The sequence below is a fragment of the Elaeis guineensis genome, unplaced genomic scaffold (genome assembly GCF_000442705.2).
Source record: "Elaeis guineensis isolate ETL-2024a unplaced genomic scaffold, EG11 Super_Scaffold_1000077, whole genome shotgun sequence".
Lineage (NCBI taxonomy): Eukaryota > Viridiplantae > Streptophyta > Magnoliopsida > Arecales > Arecaceae > Elaeis > Elaeis guineensis.
Window position 1 is genome coordinate 223,286 of NW_027332427.1, and position 19,046 is coordinate 242,331.

The following is a 19,046-nucleotide window of genomic DNA, read 5'->3' on the forward strand; positions in this document are numbered from 1 at the left end:
CACCTGTTTGCACCACCATTGAAGTTTCAGTAATCAACTCTGGATCCTCTCTATAAAGCTTCTGGTCGATCTTCTCTTCCTCCTCCTTTAAGTTGTCCTTTTCCAAAGCTTTTAGGGTTCTTCCTCTCAATTCTCTTACCTATCCTTCATTCTAGCATCAACTTCATTTCTTTGGCATTTTGCCTTGGTTTTTGTCCTTCTTTTGATCTTTATGGCTTCTGATGGTAGTGAAGCTCGAGGTGAAAGTCCTTGGATCGGTCGGTGTTCTCGAATTGCTACTACTTTAGACTCCTCGGCTCAATCCAAGTCCCCTAATCTGATTGCATGGGTCATCCCGAGCATGGGCCAGCCAGTGAGTGGTACACCCTCTCTGAGTCTGACATGGAAAGGAGCAGTGCACCCTCAAGGTATGATCGATCTTCTCGACTTGCACATTTATCTTTTTATTTTTGGAAGCTGACTTCTTATGCTCGGTGTTGCAGTGAGAAGGCCAACTTTGGAGCCATTGAAGTCCGCCCTAAAGAAGAGATTGGGCTCTTCTGGTAGAGAACCCTCTACCTTGATGAAGAAGCAAAGGGTAGCAGCTCCATCGCCCATGCTAATGCTGACCCCAAGGTCCTCCAATGCCGAGCCAATCGAAATTGATGACAAGCCTAGGGTCACACCATAGTACCTTTGAGGTCAGCTTTACCAACCTGCTTAGAGTTGGCTCAGGCCCAAAGCCCAATCGTGCACCGAGGCCCTTCTCCTCTATCGATGCTTTCTCCAGCTTCGAGGGCCGCACCATCCCCCATTGTTCTAAGTTCTTCAACTACGAGAGTCGAAGCCAGCCCCTCCTCATTCGGGATCAAGGAGGAGCTCGTTATTTTGTTGAAGTGGTCTAGAGATCTAACTATAGATTTCATGATGATTAGCTCATCAAGGAGCCGATGTATATGGTTCTTCTGCCAACCTACTAGTTGGCAAGCAAAGCTCACCACACAGATGAGGTGGTGAGAGGTGGTGAGCTTGGGCTACACTAAACTCCTTTCGATAAATCTTTTTCTACAACATTCTGATTTATTTTGACGTCTTTGACTTAACATTTTTGTCTTTTCTTTTTTCATAGCTCATTCATGACTTCTACATGCTCAGCAAAGGAGTCCTCTACTTCTGCAAGCTGAGGTGGGAGCTAGAAGGTGAGGCCCATGCTTTTAAGGCTCAAGCTCGAGCTATCGAGCAGAAAGCGAGAAAAGCAACTGAAGAAGTTTCTTGGGCTTGCTCCAAGCTTCAACAAGCCCTCAACAAGATGCGGATCCTTAACAAAGAGGTCACCTTCGAGAGAGCAATAGTTGACATCCAGCAGGAGAGACTTGTCGAGTTGGAGGAGCCGAAGGCTAGTGAAGCAACTTAGGAGGCCGAGGAGAGGGTTGTTGTTAAGAAGCCAGCAACCATTTCTAAGGCCAAGCTTCAGGCTATGGAGGAATATAAGGTCTCTGATTGCTTTGGTGTAAAGATCATTGAAGCCTCAGCCTCAGCCTTCATCATAGGCTTCAATCATTTGGAAGGTCCAAGTAGCTCGACACTTCTTTGGAGTTAATGTAAGTCACCTGAACCCTGAGGAGAGCAAGGATGGCTAAAGAAGGTGGTGTAAATGTTGGCACCACTTCTAAAGCCAAGAAAGATTGTTCAAATGTTGACACCATATTCAGAGCCAGGCTCAAGGTACTCACCGCTAATGCTGCAGCCAAAGTCATGCCCGAGCCTACCTGTGAAGCCGAAGCTAAACTTGAGGCTGAGCCCTCCATCAAGCAGGTTCTTTAGGATTTTATTTCCTTTATCGTGTTTTGCTTTCTTTTTGTAGTCAGACTTTTTGTAACCAATGTAGTTGTAAACTAAAGCTTCAAACTTAATGAAATGAATTTCATTTTCATTTTACTTCATCTCTTGCTTGCACACTTTGTCCTTCTCGATTTAAGTCCTTGAGATTGTAGTAGACTTTCAAGCTTGAGTTCATATCATGACCGAAGTAGATTTGGATTTGGATCAAAGATGAATCCATCATTACTTAGGAGCTTCTTGTTAATTGAGGTAGTTCTTATCGAGAACTACCAATGAAGCTAGGACTTTTTGTAGTCGCAAGTCATTCATAGTCATCGTTGGTTATTCAAAATCAATTTTCGGCTAGGGCCGAAGTCTTTCGAGGTTGGTTGCTTCCAATCTCAAAGTTGGAGGTCCCAACTTGGATCGGGATGTCTCCTTGTGGCCAACCTTCACTAAGCATGTATTTGGAAGGTCCTAGCCAAAGTTGGAATATCTCCAAGAGGTTGGTTCACTGACCAAGTTGAGAAAATCTAAGCTAGAGCTAAGGTGTCTCCATGAGCACTTATTTAGAGGTTCTAGCCAAAGCTGAGGTATCTCTAGAAGGTCGGTTGAATCCCGATTTTCATTACTTGGAAGGTTACTCTTTCTTGAAAGAGATTGAAAAAATAATATGTTTTATTGATATTTCAACAATATAAGCTCAGAAGCTTACTGATAATACACCCTTAGGTTGTCGATATTTCAAGTTCGAGGAATAGTTGTGCCATCAAATTCTTCAAGCTTGTAGACTCCTGATAACTTTCAAAATTTAATACAGACCCTCCCAATTTAGGGATCATTTGTTTTACTCACTTGGCTTGGACACTTTAGCTCGTTGAAGTATGAAATTGCTAGGTCAAAAAACTCAATTTGACTCGGGTGTTGTAATACCAAGCTATCTGTTGCTGGTATGAGTCTATTCTAATCCGAGCTCACCCCTTTATCTCTTGAAGTAGGTCAAGATTCATCTGAAGCAGATCAAGTTTGGCTTACTCATCATAGTTTTCAACTCGATTCATTAGAAGACCGATCTCAACCAGAATCACAGCTTTTGTTCTGAAGCCAAGGTTGAAGGGTATCTCTTCGGTCGAAATCTAAGGGGTAGTTCGATAGTTCCAAAGGATATTGTAAATCTCCTTGGCCAGGAGTCCTTTGGTTTGGCTCAATCTCATCTTCAGATCCTACAAAATAGTTCTATTGATTATCTTGACTTCTTTGTTGGAATGGGAGTGCCCGACCAAAATGAGCCTATGGTCAATATGGAGCTCTAAGTAGAAGCCCTTAAACTTTGTGTTGCCAAATTATCACTTGTTAGCTGTGATGATAACCTAGGGTAGTCTGAACCAATAAATGATAGACTTCTAGATGAAATCTTAGACCTTCTTCTTAGTAATTTATGCCAGTGGCTTGGCTTCAACTCATTCTGTAAAATAGTCGATCATGCTAATGACTAATTTTCTCTGCCTGTTCACTTGCTGAAAAGGACCGAGAATATCGACCCCTCATTTTACGAATGGCCAAGACACCAAGATCGAAGGAGCTCTACTATCGACCGACATTGAATGTTGGTGTATCTTTGGCATTAATCACATCTCATAATCAACTCAGCATCTAGTTGTAGGATCGGCTAGTAGTACCTTTATCAGAGTACTTTGAGCCAATGATCTACATCTCAAGTAATTTTCACAAATGCATTCATGCACTTCTCGGAGAACATAATCAGCTTCTAACAGCCAAAGACACTTGAGTACGGGTAGCAAATATGATCTCTTATAAAGTTTTGTTTTCCTAAGGATACGTTCGAAGAGGTTTGCCACTTGATCTTTTGAGCTTCAACTAGATTGGTTGGAAGGACACTGTTAATAAGATTATCTATAAGCGAGTCCATCCAGCTCGGCTTATGGTCGACTTGTAGGGTCACAAGTTTTTCCAGATGCTCAAGGAAGACCTGTATATTGAGCTCGTTGCAACCTGAGGTGGCAAGACGAGATAATGCATCTGCATGGGCATTCTCCATCCTCAATATTTGTTGGATTTCAAAGTTTTTAAAGGCTGAGGAGAGCTCCTTTAGCTTCTGCAAATACTTGACCATTGTCAATTCCCGAGCTTCATGTTCTCCTCATGCATGGGCGACAATCAATTGAGTCGGTAAAGGCTTTGAGCTTTTCTATTTCGAGCTCTTTGGTGATGTGGAGGCCCCTTCATAGTTAGCTTTGATTTTCGAAGCATTGAAGCCAAACCAAAGTGGATACTTTGTCACAATTCCTTCCGGGCCCAAAGGAGCGGATGGACCCCCGGCATGGTTTGTTTCATTTGTTAGAGATTTTACCTTTTTCTAGTATTTTAATTCAGAAATTGATGATATCTTCTTGACTGAAATTATGTGAATGGTTTTAATTCTGCTACAGCTCATGGTCCATGAAAGATGTCATTACTAATATATTCATTTAAGCTCTTTACAGTTTTATCATAATTTTTTTAGAATTTCAATTGCTTCTTCCACTGCTATAATCTGAATTCTGTTTTTCCATTCTCGTACAGGTCCGAGCTGGAATAGTTGGATATCCAAATGCAGGAAAAATCTTCTCTAATTAATCGTTTGTTGAAGAGCCCAGCAACTCCCAGGCCTGGACTCGCAAGAGAACTGGGGTTCTCCTTGGAACTTTTTTCTTCTCTCTCTTAGAAAAGTCAAACACTATTATCATAAAATGACTTTCACCATATGTAAACCAGTTTGTGTTGTTCTATTGCATATCTTAAATGTTTAATTCTATGGAAGATAAGTCTTTCGCTTTTGATTCAGTACTATTACTCTCCTCACGTATCTTTTACCAGATAAATCAGATTTACAGGTGTTAGACTTCTCCAGCATATTGCCAATATGATTTAGTGACCATGAAGCTGCAATCAAGCTTGCAGTATATGATGATATTGGATAGAATGGGATGCTGCTGATGGGGCTGCCATTCTTGTACAAATATTGACAAGGTTTCCAGCATTGGGTTAGTTTTCTCCGAGTCAACAAGCAAGAATTTAATTGCTCTACAAATCCCATTAGTGCCTCTCTACCCACGTAGACATAGAGAGATAATCCTGCCTCTATGTAGAATTTCATTCCAAATGCTATCTGTGCAAAGTAAATAGCGGGCAATCTTTTTTTTTTTCATTTTTTTTCTTTTTTTTTTTTCTTTTTGAGAGTCCACACTGTTCATGAACCATAATGTCTGGTTGTCTAAATTAAATATCAAGTGCTTATGAGGTTATTTGCATGTGCACTCAGTTTTTACCCAATTTTATAATACTGGAAAGCTGGAACATTGAATTGCATTGCAGGTCAATTAAATCAATAGTTTATATTGTTGGTCATAATCAACTACTTTTGAATCAATTAAGAGGTTGTTTAGGAGGGTAAAATGAAGGGAAGAAATTAGGGCATTATGATGATGGTTGCTATTTTGTAGGTCTTCATAGTTTTTGTGGTTGCATAATTCTAGGGTGCTTCTCCATGTTAACCATTCCATTTGGGACATTTTCAGGCATCTTCTTCCATTTTTTGTATAAAAGAACCAACGTGGTGAAAAGTATCTGGATGAAATTTTTTATTCCTTACACCAACATTTCCATAAAATTTTCTTCCATATACTGTGCTTTGTTTTTTAAACTTCGATTATTTTTGTAGATCTTGAAATCAAGAAATCCTTTCCACAACCTTTTGTACCTCAAGATCAACACATACAAAAAGTCGACTCAGGCAGGCCCTAAATAACCCGTTTTGTTTTATACCATCAGATATGGAAGTCAAACTAGTTTTGTTTTTTCTTTGTTTTTTTCTGTTTTTTTTTTTTTTTTTTTGGATGTTGTCAGACTAGTTTTGTTATGGAAGCAATTTTTGCTCCACCAAAAATGGATAACAAGAAAGATCAAGTAGATATGCCTTCATGGTCACAAGGCTTTAGTTTCACTTGCACACAGGCATGGCTCTTATCACTGTTGCAAAATTTGGCAAACATCATTGTTCATATGGGATGTTTAATGGGTACACTCTGTCCTAATCTTTGCTTCTAAATACAAAATGCAAGGGCAATTCTCTGCTCCTTGTCATTCAGCTTCTCTTATGTCTGATCATGTAAACATGTCGGGAATAGAGCATATGTTGTTACAGATTGATTTGTATTAAAGAACTTCGTGCCTATTGTAGTTATTGTTTCCTTTGCCATCAATGGTACAATTCTCATTGGTCTTTAAACTTTCACAAAATTTTAATATCACTTGCAAATTTAGCTTACCAAAAAATCAGTACTTTTGATTTCTCTGATATTGCAATTAGGTTTCACACTGTTTCAGGTTAACCTGATCGTTCATGCTTTGGTGCTCTACATCAAAAACTCCCTAGACCTATCGTTAAAAAGAATCAGGCTTGTGCTATTTGCACCTGTGGTGAAGTGCGAGCTAGAGATGCCCTCTTGGTAGAGAGGGATGCACTACAATAGAGGTAGAATTGTTTCTGGTATGTTGTTTACGGTTGTCCATATACCAATACATGTCCATGCATGCTAGTTTTTGGAATAAAATCTGTCTTAATTTATAAACCATGTTAGTATAACTTTCTAGCTGTCTGTGTTTTACTAGGTTCAATTTAAACAGTTCTAGCTTGTTATTATCAAATACTTGGAGATTTCCCTGTATTCTATAGCAATTTTATTGAAATACATGATCCTCTGAGATACTGTCAGTTGTTAACTTTTCATATCTTTATGTTTACATTTCCATGAATTAAGCAGCAGCGAAATGCTACAGTCTTATCTCATCCTATCACGCCGCTACTAGATAATTTACTGGGTTCCAACAGGGTCAGAAATTCTCAGAATTGGTGCAGATGGCCGCTGTGGTAAAATATATGCTTCCATTTGCTGCATCATTAGTTTATATAGACTTCCTGGTTCCAGTAAATTTTGAATAGTCTGCTTGGCATTAATAATTGGTTGCGGATTTCTTGAGAAGCTTCTCCCTTGTTTGTTTAATGGAGTAGTGAGCCAGGCTGCTTTTTGCATCTTGAGTGACTCACAGGAAAGCGAAATTCCGTTGGATTTAACTGAAGAGGCCTCCAAGATGAAACTGTTAAGTTGGACTTTTGTCCATTCTTAGTTGAGACATCTGAAGTACCAAAACAATGTAGGTGAGGTGAGGTTCAATCATCTGGGGTGGCAGTGCCTACACTAGCAAGAAAGATCAAAAGTGGCTGAACATAATTCATGATGTTCGAACAAGCAGCTCGTGTTGATCCTTTGATTAGCATAAGTTGTTACAGAACATTTTATAAATAATCTACCATCTCTCATAGATTAGAAGCTTGACGACATCCAGTCAATTTACCAGTTTTGCTTTCTCGACTTCTAGTAACAGGTTAAAAGCCCTGTTAGTGATTCAGACAGGGCGTAAGAGCATCTAATTATGACATTCAAAGCTCTGCTATTCAGAGGATAACATGAAATATTGACACACAAAACAGGCTCCTCGTACACTCGATAAAAAGCGAGTATAAAATTGGCATCTTAGCCATAGTTTCAGCACTAGTACGATGCTTGTTGACACAATGGTCATGTCTTACTGGTCTGATGCTTGTTGGAATAGAGGGACTGCAGAAATTTATCAGAGTTACATGATATGACATGACATGAGGTTCACTTTGTTCTGAATGGGAGCACAACCCATTCAGAACAAGAACCTCCCACACCAGCAACTTCAAATAGTCTTCCACTTTCTTTTCACTTCTTTTAGAAAAATATCGATCCTTCGACATTTATAGTAGACTACAACTGTGCATAGACAACTATATAGAGCTCTGATTATTAGAAAATTCATTGCATGAAAGTAATGCTGCACCAATTCTTTCTTTCTACATCAAACGACCACCCTTTATAATACAATTCAACCATGATCACCATCCCTATCTCTACATACAAAATCCCACCTTCACCGCTCATACTTTATCTTTTAGTGCTGCCGCCAGACATTTTTCTGAATAAAATTTCAGGCCTCTGACACTAGGAACACAGGCATGTCGATCAGGATTGGCCTCACCAATCTACTGTTCATCTTTGACTATTGAATCATAGTTTTCTAAGATCATCCACTCTATCGATTACATCCAGGGCTTTTAATTTGTCAATGTCAAAGTTGATAATGGGAACCATGGACGGCCTTCTAATTGAAAAGAAATCTTTCTTACTACTGCTGGTCGGAGAATGACTATTGCTCTTGCTCAACCTGTTGTGCTTGCATGGTCTCGTTTTTGCCGTGTCAAACTCCTGACTTTTGCTGATTCCTGGAGTCAATTTTCTAAAGTTGACATCCCGTAGCATTTCTTGGTCCTCTTGGGTGAGCATGGAAGATGGGGCATTTGGTTTGTTTCCAGGCAATTTGACTGTTAAACGCTTCTGGGTGGGCGAGCGAACTGGGGATTTAATGGGAGACCTGACACCTCCATTGCCGGACCTAGAAAGGCTGATGAGGTGGTGAAGCCACACAACAAGGTCAAGGATGTATCCTTCAGTCTTCTCCTTGTCAGCATGGTGAAGTGTCTCAATCCGGATCAGGTCAGCCTGCCCAGCTGGCTTTCGATTAACCTCAGACCTGAAGGAAAAAAAGAAGTACAAATAACTCAATCTGGAATGTGGATCCTAAAATTTGAAATCCTCTCTAAGAAAATGGAAAGTAATGATCAGGTACTGGAGTTTTCTTAAATATCGAAGGATGTAAAATTGATTGCCTACTGACCCAGTGTTTGCCCACTCTCCAACCCAGCCAAAACCATGGTGTGCCCTGATATGGTTAAAATTGCAAACGCAAACAGAAACACAAGTAAATTATCACTGCAGTATACCAATGAAGGAAGACATTATACGTATAGCTAAATTACTTGGTCGTGTTATTGGCAATTGGGACAAGCCATCGCAGCGTTTTCTCCATCTCTGCTTTTATTTGAGGAATAGTAAGCTGCATGTGCATATAGAAAATAAGCATTTCAGTTAGATATTTGGTGAACTAGTTTTCATGGCCAGTTCTCAAGTTTGAGTGCGTGGCAGCTTTTGACATATTCTATACCTCTTCCTTGGCTTGAAACAATTGCAATTTAGATCGCAAAGCACTTTTTATACTGGGAGGCAATCCTTGGTACAATGTATCCCTTGTATTTTGAGGCACAGAACCTGACCGGGAAACCTGAAGAATAACAAAATCATGGTTAGAGAGAGATGCATCTAAACTGAAAATCAATTTTTGTATAAAAATTTTATAAACATTCTGAGTAACTATGATCACACAAATAACATGCTTCTAAAGAAAGAATGTCAGAAAATTGCATATTCAAGGAAAAAAAAAAAAGGGTACAAAACTGCAGGTTTGGTAAGATAATAGAAAAGTTGACATGAAACTGAGAAGTTTGCCCATGACTGTTAAAACACTCGGTTGGCACCTCACCTCAAGGGCTTGCCCTTTGGGAGGTCTAGGATTCAGATCCTGGGTATTGCTTAAAAAATTTATCAGCAGTTTGTCAACAAAACAAGAATATTTAAATTAATCTTGAATATCTCCACAAATATGCAGAGACAAAATTAGGGCAAAATATCCAAATAGACCTGTATTAGAAGAACAAAAGAAAATGATTGATTAGATAGATGAGAAATACCCTTCATACAGTAACAAAAGTGGCAGAAGTCAGATAAGCTTCAAACATAAACATATCGGCCTCCTCATAAAGAAACTTCAGAACGAAACAAGTTTCAAGACATGCTTAATAAATTCCCATTTAAACAAGGCATGTTGTTCAGGAACAACAATTAAAATCTCTAGCTAAAACCTTATATTTAGAGAACCATATTCTGTATCAGTTATAGATGCTACATAACAAGAAACAATTCCAACGATCAATTTCTTGTTTTCTGTTACTAGTATGTTTTGCTAGTATCTTTTCAGCTTTGGAATATGATGCCAAAGTTCTCTAGATAACCTGCAATGTTCTACATAAAGATTTTTACAATGATAAGAATGAAGTCAAGAAACAAGGTTCATTAGGTCCCATTAATTTATTAAGGAGTACCCTTTTGAACTAAATCTTATAACAAACACAGTCTAACGTACTGCTCTAGAAGCTCAAATGTTCTAAAGTGATTTCATATATCACAATTTTTATTGTGACCACATATTCTTGAGGAATAGATATTCATAGTAATCATACTAATGTTGCAAATGCAAACCCATATGGAAATATTCTTTTCTAATAGAACGATGATTTCAAAACAACATTCATTTTTCAGCAGTCTAACATTATTCTATGAGAATCGATGAAGCTGCAAACAGGAAGTACAAATGCCACCAAGCAAAGGCAATATAATTACATAATATTCCTTAGAGACTGAAGATACCTTTGCTCAGCAAAAACATGAGTAAGCACCTGAATGAACAGATGACTAGAACAAATGCAGATAACATTCCAAGTATGACAGTACACAATGGTTTACATTGCCTTAATTTTGAGGAAAACAAAATATAAATTGCATGAATTGAAAATAATATAAATATGGATTTTCATGAGTACTTCAAGAGATAATATTCTCGGACAATGCAAAATATCAAAAGAAGGAACAAACTTATTAGGGCACAAAATAACAATCAAAGTGCAGCAATGATAGATGTCAAATGGAACCAGGAACTTACAAGAGTGTCTATCTGACTGATGATATTTGCATAGTGCAATGCCAGGCCAGCAGGACCCAATCTTTTATGACTGTCGACAGATGCCTTAACTGGTTTATCACTATCTACAGTTTGATAAACCAAAATTTATTTCAACAACATATATAACCATAGAGGCGATAACATTAACCAGCAACCTTGGTAGAATAGAACTATTTGATCAAGTTTTATAAAGTTCTCCTCACCATTCATTCCTTGGAAAAGTAAATTCATTGTCTGTTATCAACTATATCAATTTAAAATGGTCTAAATAATTATGCAGTAAAACTAATATGAAAACATTGTCATAAATTACTCAAAAGAGAAGGTTGATATAGTGGAAGATGCCAAATAAATATAGATAATATTTACTTTAGTACCTCCACAGGCACAACTGAAACTAACAAATATGAAATATATGCTGATGTTCCAAAATTTATATTGAAGTTTATATTCTTCATTCAAATTGAAGATGATTAATTCAAATTATAGAAAAGATCTATTTTATTTATTCATCAAAAGAATTCCTATACTCTGAAAATTTACACACAACAGCCATAAATGCTAAGTGGTAATGGTGTGAGGAATCTAAGAATCAGTAGTGTAGTACAAAAACACATGGGTTCATTGCTTAGTGAACACAAGAACACAATCTAACACCTTTAACTCTGTAGTGTATGTTCATGTATCTTTGGTACATTAATGAAGATTATCAAATATTGGTGCATGTGGGTGCAACCAAGTACTTGTGACAGAAGAATACAGCACCGATATGTTCTGTGCCAACCCATCACCAACATTAGCCTTATTCATGAGACTCTAACCATTCCAAATGATTAAATATATGGTGCCAGACAACAAAATTGAAATTTATATATGATAACATGAAAAAGGTGCAATCACTTATCCAGGGAAACATATAAGCATCATGTGCAGATCAGTAAAGACATTTCATTTTCAAATCTGTCCTCTCTCTCTCCCCTCTCTTTCTCTCTCTCTCTCTCTCTTTTGAGAATGGATGGAAGCCCAGTGAAAAATTGGGATAAGGGTCCGATCGAACACTGGCCTCTTTTATATCCACATGAGAGACTTTACCAACTCAACCAGCAAGCGTCCTCTGTTTTGAATCCTTGTCTAAACAAAGCTTTCTGTCTTAATGTTAATCTGTCTATACAAGCAACAGAGTTTACAGGACCTTGACCAGATCAAGCTCATCCTTACCATCATAGAAGTAGGTACCAAGATCAAAAACTTGCAATTGGCAAGAGGAAATGTAAGTGAATGGAATCTGCTAAAGGTTAAGGCAGTTGTTGATGTATGATGATGAGGGATTAAGGACACTGAAGATCAGGAATTCCAATTGTTGGTTCTGTTTTTGAACAATGTCCCAGAGAGAAGGTACAACAAAGGAATTCATAGCAGTTCTCTAAGTTTAAGCACTAGTGAAGAAGAAAGAAATGGTCTTATACAAGTAAATAGAAGGTTAAAGTTATATACCAGCACTTCCAAATGCATCATGAATCTTCAAATGTAAGAAGTGGACAATGTCTACAAGCTTCTCCATGACCTAAAGAAGAAGTACATTAGTTCCTTTAACCAGAGGGGGGAAAAAAAATCTCTTTTAACACCCATATCTAGCATTCATATTATGGCATTTGACAGCATGGCCATAAACCTAACTTACACAAGAACATAGAACCGTTCCAACATAGAAAAACAACAAGTGATTAGACACCACATTTAAATTGTACATTGAATGCCATGGAAGACATCAAATGTAAATTAGACCTACCTACCTCTTCCAAATTCTTGGACCAAAGTGATCTCTTCTTTAAGCCTTTGACATGCTTCTTCTGGCTCTTTAACTCTTGCCTTAGAATTTGGAGATTGTCCCCTACGTATCAACGAAAAACTCACATCATCCAACATTTGGCAGAACAAAGAAAAATAAATTCAGAAAGTCAAAGATTAATGTTACTTACAGAAAAAAATCATTTCAAAAAAAAAGATCATAAAATAAATGAACAGAGGCATCAATACTACTGCATGCATGCTTGCATATATATATGTATATGTATATATACACATATGTATATACATATATATATAGATATATACATATAGATATATCCATATACATATACATATCTATATGTACATATGCATATATATATATATACATATACATATATATATGTACATATGCATATATAGATGTACATACATATACATATATATATGTACATATGCATATATAGATGTACATACATATACATATATATATGTACATACATATATATACATATATCTATGTACATATATATATGTATATATATGTATGTATATATATATGTATATACATACATATACATATATATATGTACATACATATACATATATATATGTACATATGCATATATATATGTACATACATATACATATATCTATGTACATACATATATATACATATATATATGTATATATATATGTATATATATATACATATATATATGTATATGTGTATATATGTATATATAGGTACATGCATACGTACATATATGTGTATATACATATACATACATATATATACATACGTACATATATATACATATACATACATATGTACATACATACATATATATACATATACATACATATATACATACATACATATATATATATACACATACATATATATATACATATATATGTATATATATATACATACATATATATATACATATATATATGTATATGTATATATATGTATATATAGGTACGTACATACGTACATATATGTGTATATACATATACATACATATATGTATATATACATACATGTATATATATATGTATATATATGTATACATATGTATATATATATAGGTACATACATACACACATACATACATATGTATGTATGTATGTATGCATGCATGTACCTATATATATACATATGTATACATATATATATATACATATATATACATATATGTATATATATAGGTACATACATGTGTACATACATATATATGTGTATATATATATGTGTACATACATAAATATGTGTATATATATGTGTACATACATATATATGTGTGTGTGTGTGTGTGTGTGTGTATAAGTTGAATCCAGCACAACTATAGCTTTTCAGAATCCTTCAAACTCGATATAAAATATGCCAAACAAGGAACAGTAACTTAGTTGTCACTTCTCACTCTTTTCATTATGTTGCAGTGGTATGTGCTCGGTAGGTTCATTTCCTCATACTACCTTGCAAAATCATTTGCATCCCAATAAAGTAATTGCAAAAAGATTAATTAACATACAATAAGTTTGGATCATTATGCATTTCTAACTAATTTGATTGTAAAGATTGCAACTATCACCTATTAAACTTTTACTGCAACAAATCAAGTGACATGCATATTCTTACTTAGAAGGTTTTCCATGTATTAGTTAAGATGCCTTCATTAGGATAAAGAAGCCCATCTCAGTACCTGAATAGCCAAAAAGTGGACCTATACCATTTCAATCATAATTTTTCTTAAGAAATATTTAGAAAAAAATAGAATGCACCTATTACAGAGTTATACCGTTTTAATTTAATTTTAATTTTGCTTGAAAAAAACTATAAGATTGAAATAGATCTTTTTTATGCTCCTCTATCATACCATTACCCATCTGTTGGTTAGAGCTATACATATTTCAACACGACACTCCTACCACTTGTATATTTGTTGCTGCCATTGCTACCACTCTTCTGACCTATCCTCCCCCAAGTGCTCCTGCAACCTCTATAAACTCTGCCTTGCTTCCTTCCACATGTCTCCACCTCTTTTTTCATCCATGTCTAGCACCATCTTCTAACACCAATGCCACCCACAAGAGGGCTATTAAGAAGGAAGACAGGAGTGGTGGTGTAATTTACTTACTGAGAAGAGATGAGGGGTAGTCCATGAGGATGTGTAGAGGTGTCATTTGCAATGACGAAGTGGAGGAAGGAGCCATCAAAAAAGGGAAGAAAATTGTCAAAGAGATAGGATCAGGTAGCTACTAGAAAGATATGATGGCATAGAGTACAATGGCTGGGCGTGAGAAACGAAGAGCAAAGGATGACCTGTAGTTCAAGATGTTGTAGTTCAAGATGTTGTATTCCTTGGATCTCATACTTCAAGTGGTTTTGGTACCGGGGCAAATTCTTTGTGCACCACGGGCGGTATAGAAAATCCGACGTAGAGCGCACTGTCTTATCCGATTGGTCCACGTAGTCACCGCTTTCCAACGCGCATTTAATGCCTACAAATCGACTTTTTCATCTAAAAATTTTATATAACGAAAATACCACTATTCTTTGATAAAATTATGACATCCTGTGTCCATATTATGACATCCTGCATCCAGAAAGTCATATTTTTTGTCTACAGAATATCATAATATAACGCAGGATGTCATAATATGCATAGGATATCATAATTTTTTTCAAAGAACAAGAGCATTTTCGTCATTCAAAATTTTCAGACGAAAAAGTAAAGCTACGGACATTAAATGCGCATTGAAAAATGGTTAAACAAAAATGCCCCTTCCATATTATGATATCCTGAGCCATATTATGACATCCTGGACTATAATACGTCACAGGATGTCATAATTTTTTCCAAAGGACATGGATATTCTCGTCATACAATTTTTAAAAGAAAAAACCGACCTACTGGTATTAAATGCACCGTTGGAAAGCGATGACTACATGGACCAATCGGACAAGACGGTGCACTCCACATCGGATTTTCTACACCGCCCGTGGTGCACAAAATTTCTCTTGGTCCCAATAAAGCTGAAAATTAAGATTAAAAGCCAACCCCACCTCTCTCTCTCTCTAAAATAGCTAATAATAATGTGGAAATCTTAGGACTCGTTTGGTTCATGGGAAGAACTTTTCTTCCCAGAAAGTAACTTCCTAAAAATAGAATTTTGGCATATTTGGTTGATCATGGAAAGTGACTTATTGCAAAGTGGCTTATATTTGATTGAACACCCACTTTTCTGAAAAAATTATGTAGAATACCTACCATACCCTTAATAGATATAAGACCATACCTTTTTGCTCCTAAACTTTACATAAATAATATTATTATATTTATCTTAATATAAACATAATATTAATATATTATATAATATAATATTAGATCATAATAATTTGTACTAATATAATACTAATACATATTAATATTATATTGACACAACATTAATATTTTAATATAATAAATTTATTAATATAGATATAAATATAATATTATATTAATATAAATATTAATAATAAATACAATATTAATATTAATAAAAATATTATATTAGTATAAATATTAAAATAATATTAAGATATAATCAATATTAATATTAATATAAACATTATATTATATTCATATAATTATTAGGATAATATTAATATTATATTATATTATTACTATTCAGTATTTCATCCTAATCATACATTAATATTTTGCAAAATCTTAGCCGTGGATCTTAAAAAAATATTTTTTTGAGAAAAAACACCATCAATTTTCATCTCGTAGGAAGTTCCAAAATCCACCTCCCTCATGGGTTTCCACTTCCCATAAAACGTGGGAAGTATCTTTCCATGAAAAAGATTTTTTCATCCTCTCTCCTCTTAAAACTCCAATCAAACAAGAGGCCCCCTCTCCATTTCTTAGGACTTGCCTCTTCCTCCCTCTACTTCCCGTCAACCAAACAAGTCCTTAGTATATAACTAAAGATTAAAGATAAAACATTCACCTTACTGTTGCAACCAGATAATACAACCTATTATTTGGAAAGGACATTGAGATGATGGATGTGTATCTCAATGAGTTCAAGTCAACATTTTGGAAAACTAGCCCCAAAAGTGTAAAACTTTGGTTGCACTAGGGTCATGTCAAACCTAGAACAAGCTTAACCCACAGCCTTACAATGCCAAAAGTGATAGAATCAGATTAGGGATAGAGGGACCACAACTCCTTTTTATTGTAAGAAAAAGCAAACAGTAGGCTTGCGATGTCCAATCCTTCCATGATGTTCTCCTGCAACCTCTGATTGGCGGTTGTGAGAGGTTGCATTCCGATTGTCAAAGGCACCTGATTTCTCCAGTTTGTTAGAGGCTCAAACAAAAGATAAAAAGTATTATTTTTATCCTCTCCTTGAACTTCATCTTCCAACCTGCGAACTTGCCTCCTACCCACTAAACCAATCATCATCTCCCACCTCCTTCTCCTTTGTCCTCCCTTGGACGAGAAAGATAAAGATGAGCCTCCAAGAGGGATTTAGAGAAATATAGATCAAGGGCAAGACAAGTCTGAAGAAACTTGAAACAGAGTGGGCGTCCTCTTGAGATCATGGGTGATGAAAATGTGCATATACTCATAGTAATCAGCACTGTCAACCATAGTCTTCCATTTTTCATCTCAGGTTTTAGGTGGCAGCTTCTTATCCAAATACAAGCTTCAGTGTCGATGAAAGGGGAAATTTAAATCTGCAATCTGTCAAATTATCAGATTTATCTTCTATGTTTTGCTAGATTTCCTAAGCTTTGTTTTCTATGCCATGGTATACCATAAAAAATTCATTTGCTTTTCCAAATAGTAATTACCTGCAGTTTTTTCTTCTCACTTTTTTTCATTTACATCTGTTTTGTTTCTATTGGTCTGCTTCAAGTTTCTATTGCTGGAAAGCATGTATCTACTCTCTAGTTTGCTTAAACACTTGTCCTCTGCTTTTAGCTCCTCTAATATACTTTTTTTTTTCATCTCATTATTCCAATTGCTATATATTGTTGCAATTTTCTAATTTCCCTCTTTCTACTCTCTTATGAAAATCTCTAATTACGTCAATCTCTTTCTCTATTTCATATATTGCTCTTTCTAATGATTTTTCATAGTTTTTCCACTTTGATCATTTACTCAATGCTATATTTTACTTCAATTATCTTCAGTTTTAGTTAGACTTCTCAACTTGTTTTTGCTACTCTTATATATTGCTCTTTCTACTCTCTTATGAAAATCTCTAATTATGTCAATCTCTTTCTCTATTTCATATATTGCTCTTTCTAATGATTTTTCATAGTTTTTCCACTTTGATCATTTACTCAACGCTATATTTTACTTCAAGGGTGTTTTAGGAATTTTCTTTTTTCCCCCTACTGGGACCAAAAAAGCTGGTTTGTAAGGCATGAAAGCAAAATTCGCCATCTCAGTATCGGACCCTGTATCGGTAAAATCCCACTATAATATCAGTACGCATTATGGTACGACACGACTGTGTCGGTATGAGGTGATTCGATGTACCAATATGGTACCGATATTGTACGGTATGTCCAGTACCGTCTGGTATGAGGCAAAACAGCGAATGCTGCCAGAGCATTTGACCTATATTGGCATGGTGTCTTAGCTTCTCTCCTTAATTGTTCAATATGAGCAAATGTAAAAAAGGCAGATTTTGACTCCCTCTTTTAGTTTAAAGTTTTTTAGCATGTTATGAGATCAACAGGTGTCTTAGTAACACCATCATGTTAACTAAATTTGCATACAAAGATTTAGTACATGCCCACATTAATAATCTAATTATATTATATAAATTATTGAAAATATGATGAAATGTGTTGTATGTGCAACCTCTAACTTATAAAAAATTCTATATATAAGAGGCATACATTATCTATGTAATTTAACAGCATATAACCAATGCTAGAGTTGGAAAATATAAAAGAAATCATTAGTTATTAAATATTAAAGATTATCAATTTCCAACCATGCAAAAGATCTTTCTTTGAAGAATAATCCAATACTTCTAGAGATGGCTAACACTTTGTTTGGATTGAGAGATTTGGAGAGAAAAAAGAAGAGATACAAAAGAGTAGGGATGGTAATTGGGTCAGATACAGGTTGGGTTAAGAAATAGTCAACCCGAAGCTGACCTTTTCATTAAACAGGTCAAAAATCCAGACTTGAACCTGACCATTTTATTAAACAAGTAACCCAACCCAACTTACTATGGGTTGAATCAAGTTAAATGGGTTAAGCATTGCCACCCTACAAAGAAGAGAGTAAAAAAAGAAAAAAAAATCCCTCTTTACAATATAGCATGGGAAGAGAGGAGGAAAAAAAAAAAAAAAGGAAAGAAGAGGTTCTATCCTGACTCAGATTTCTTATCTCTCCAATGGTGGAGAGATTCGGAGAGACAAGAAAGGAGCATCTGATTAGTACTTCTTAATATCCTCATCAGCCACAAAAGTTTCCTCTCTTTTCTCCCTAGTTTAAACAAGAGCAGAGACAGCCATTTGCTCTTTTCTTCTTTTCTGTTCTCTTCCCTTGTTTCTCTCCTCCATTAAGTATCCAAACTCAGCAAAAGATTGCTCAAAAACTGACACAGGCAGCTATACAGAAATGGCTACAACAAAGTAAAACAAATGAGATGTCTGA

General features: G+C 35.8%; 1 protein-coding gene across 1 annotated transcript in view; it reads right to left on the reverse strand.

Moving 5' to 3' along the window:
- Positions 1–7,665: 7,665 nt before the first annotated feature.
- Positions 7,666–19,046, reverse strand: part of LOC105035511 (protein PSK SIMULATOR 1) — a 34,758-nt gene continuing 23,377 nt past the window's right edge. The window contains 7 exon segments of the mRNA XM_073250519.1: positions 7,666–8,475; positions 8,620–8,664; positions 8,762–8,838; positions 8,947–9,063; positions 10,558–10,661; positions 12,073–12,142; positions 12,372–12,469. Coding sequence (XP_073106620.1) covers positions 7,953–8,475; positions 8,620–8,664; positions 8,762–8,838; positions 8,947–9,063; positions 10,558–10,661; positions 12,073–12,142; positions 12,372–12,469 — 1,034 coding nt within the window. The 3' untranslated portion in view covers positions 7,666–7,952.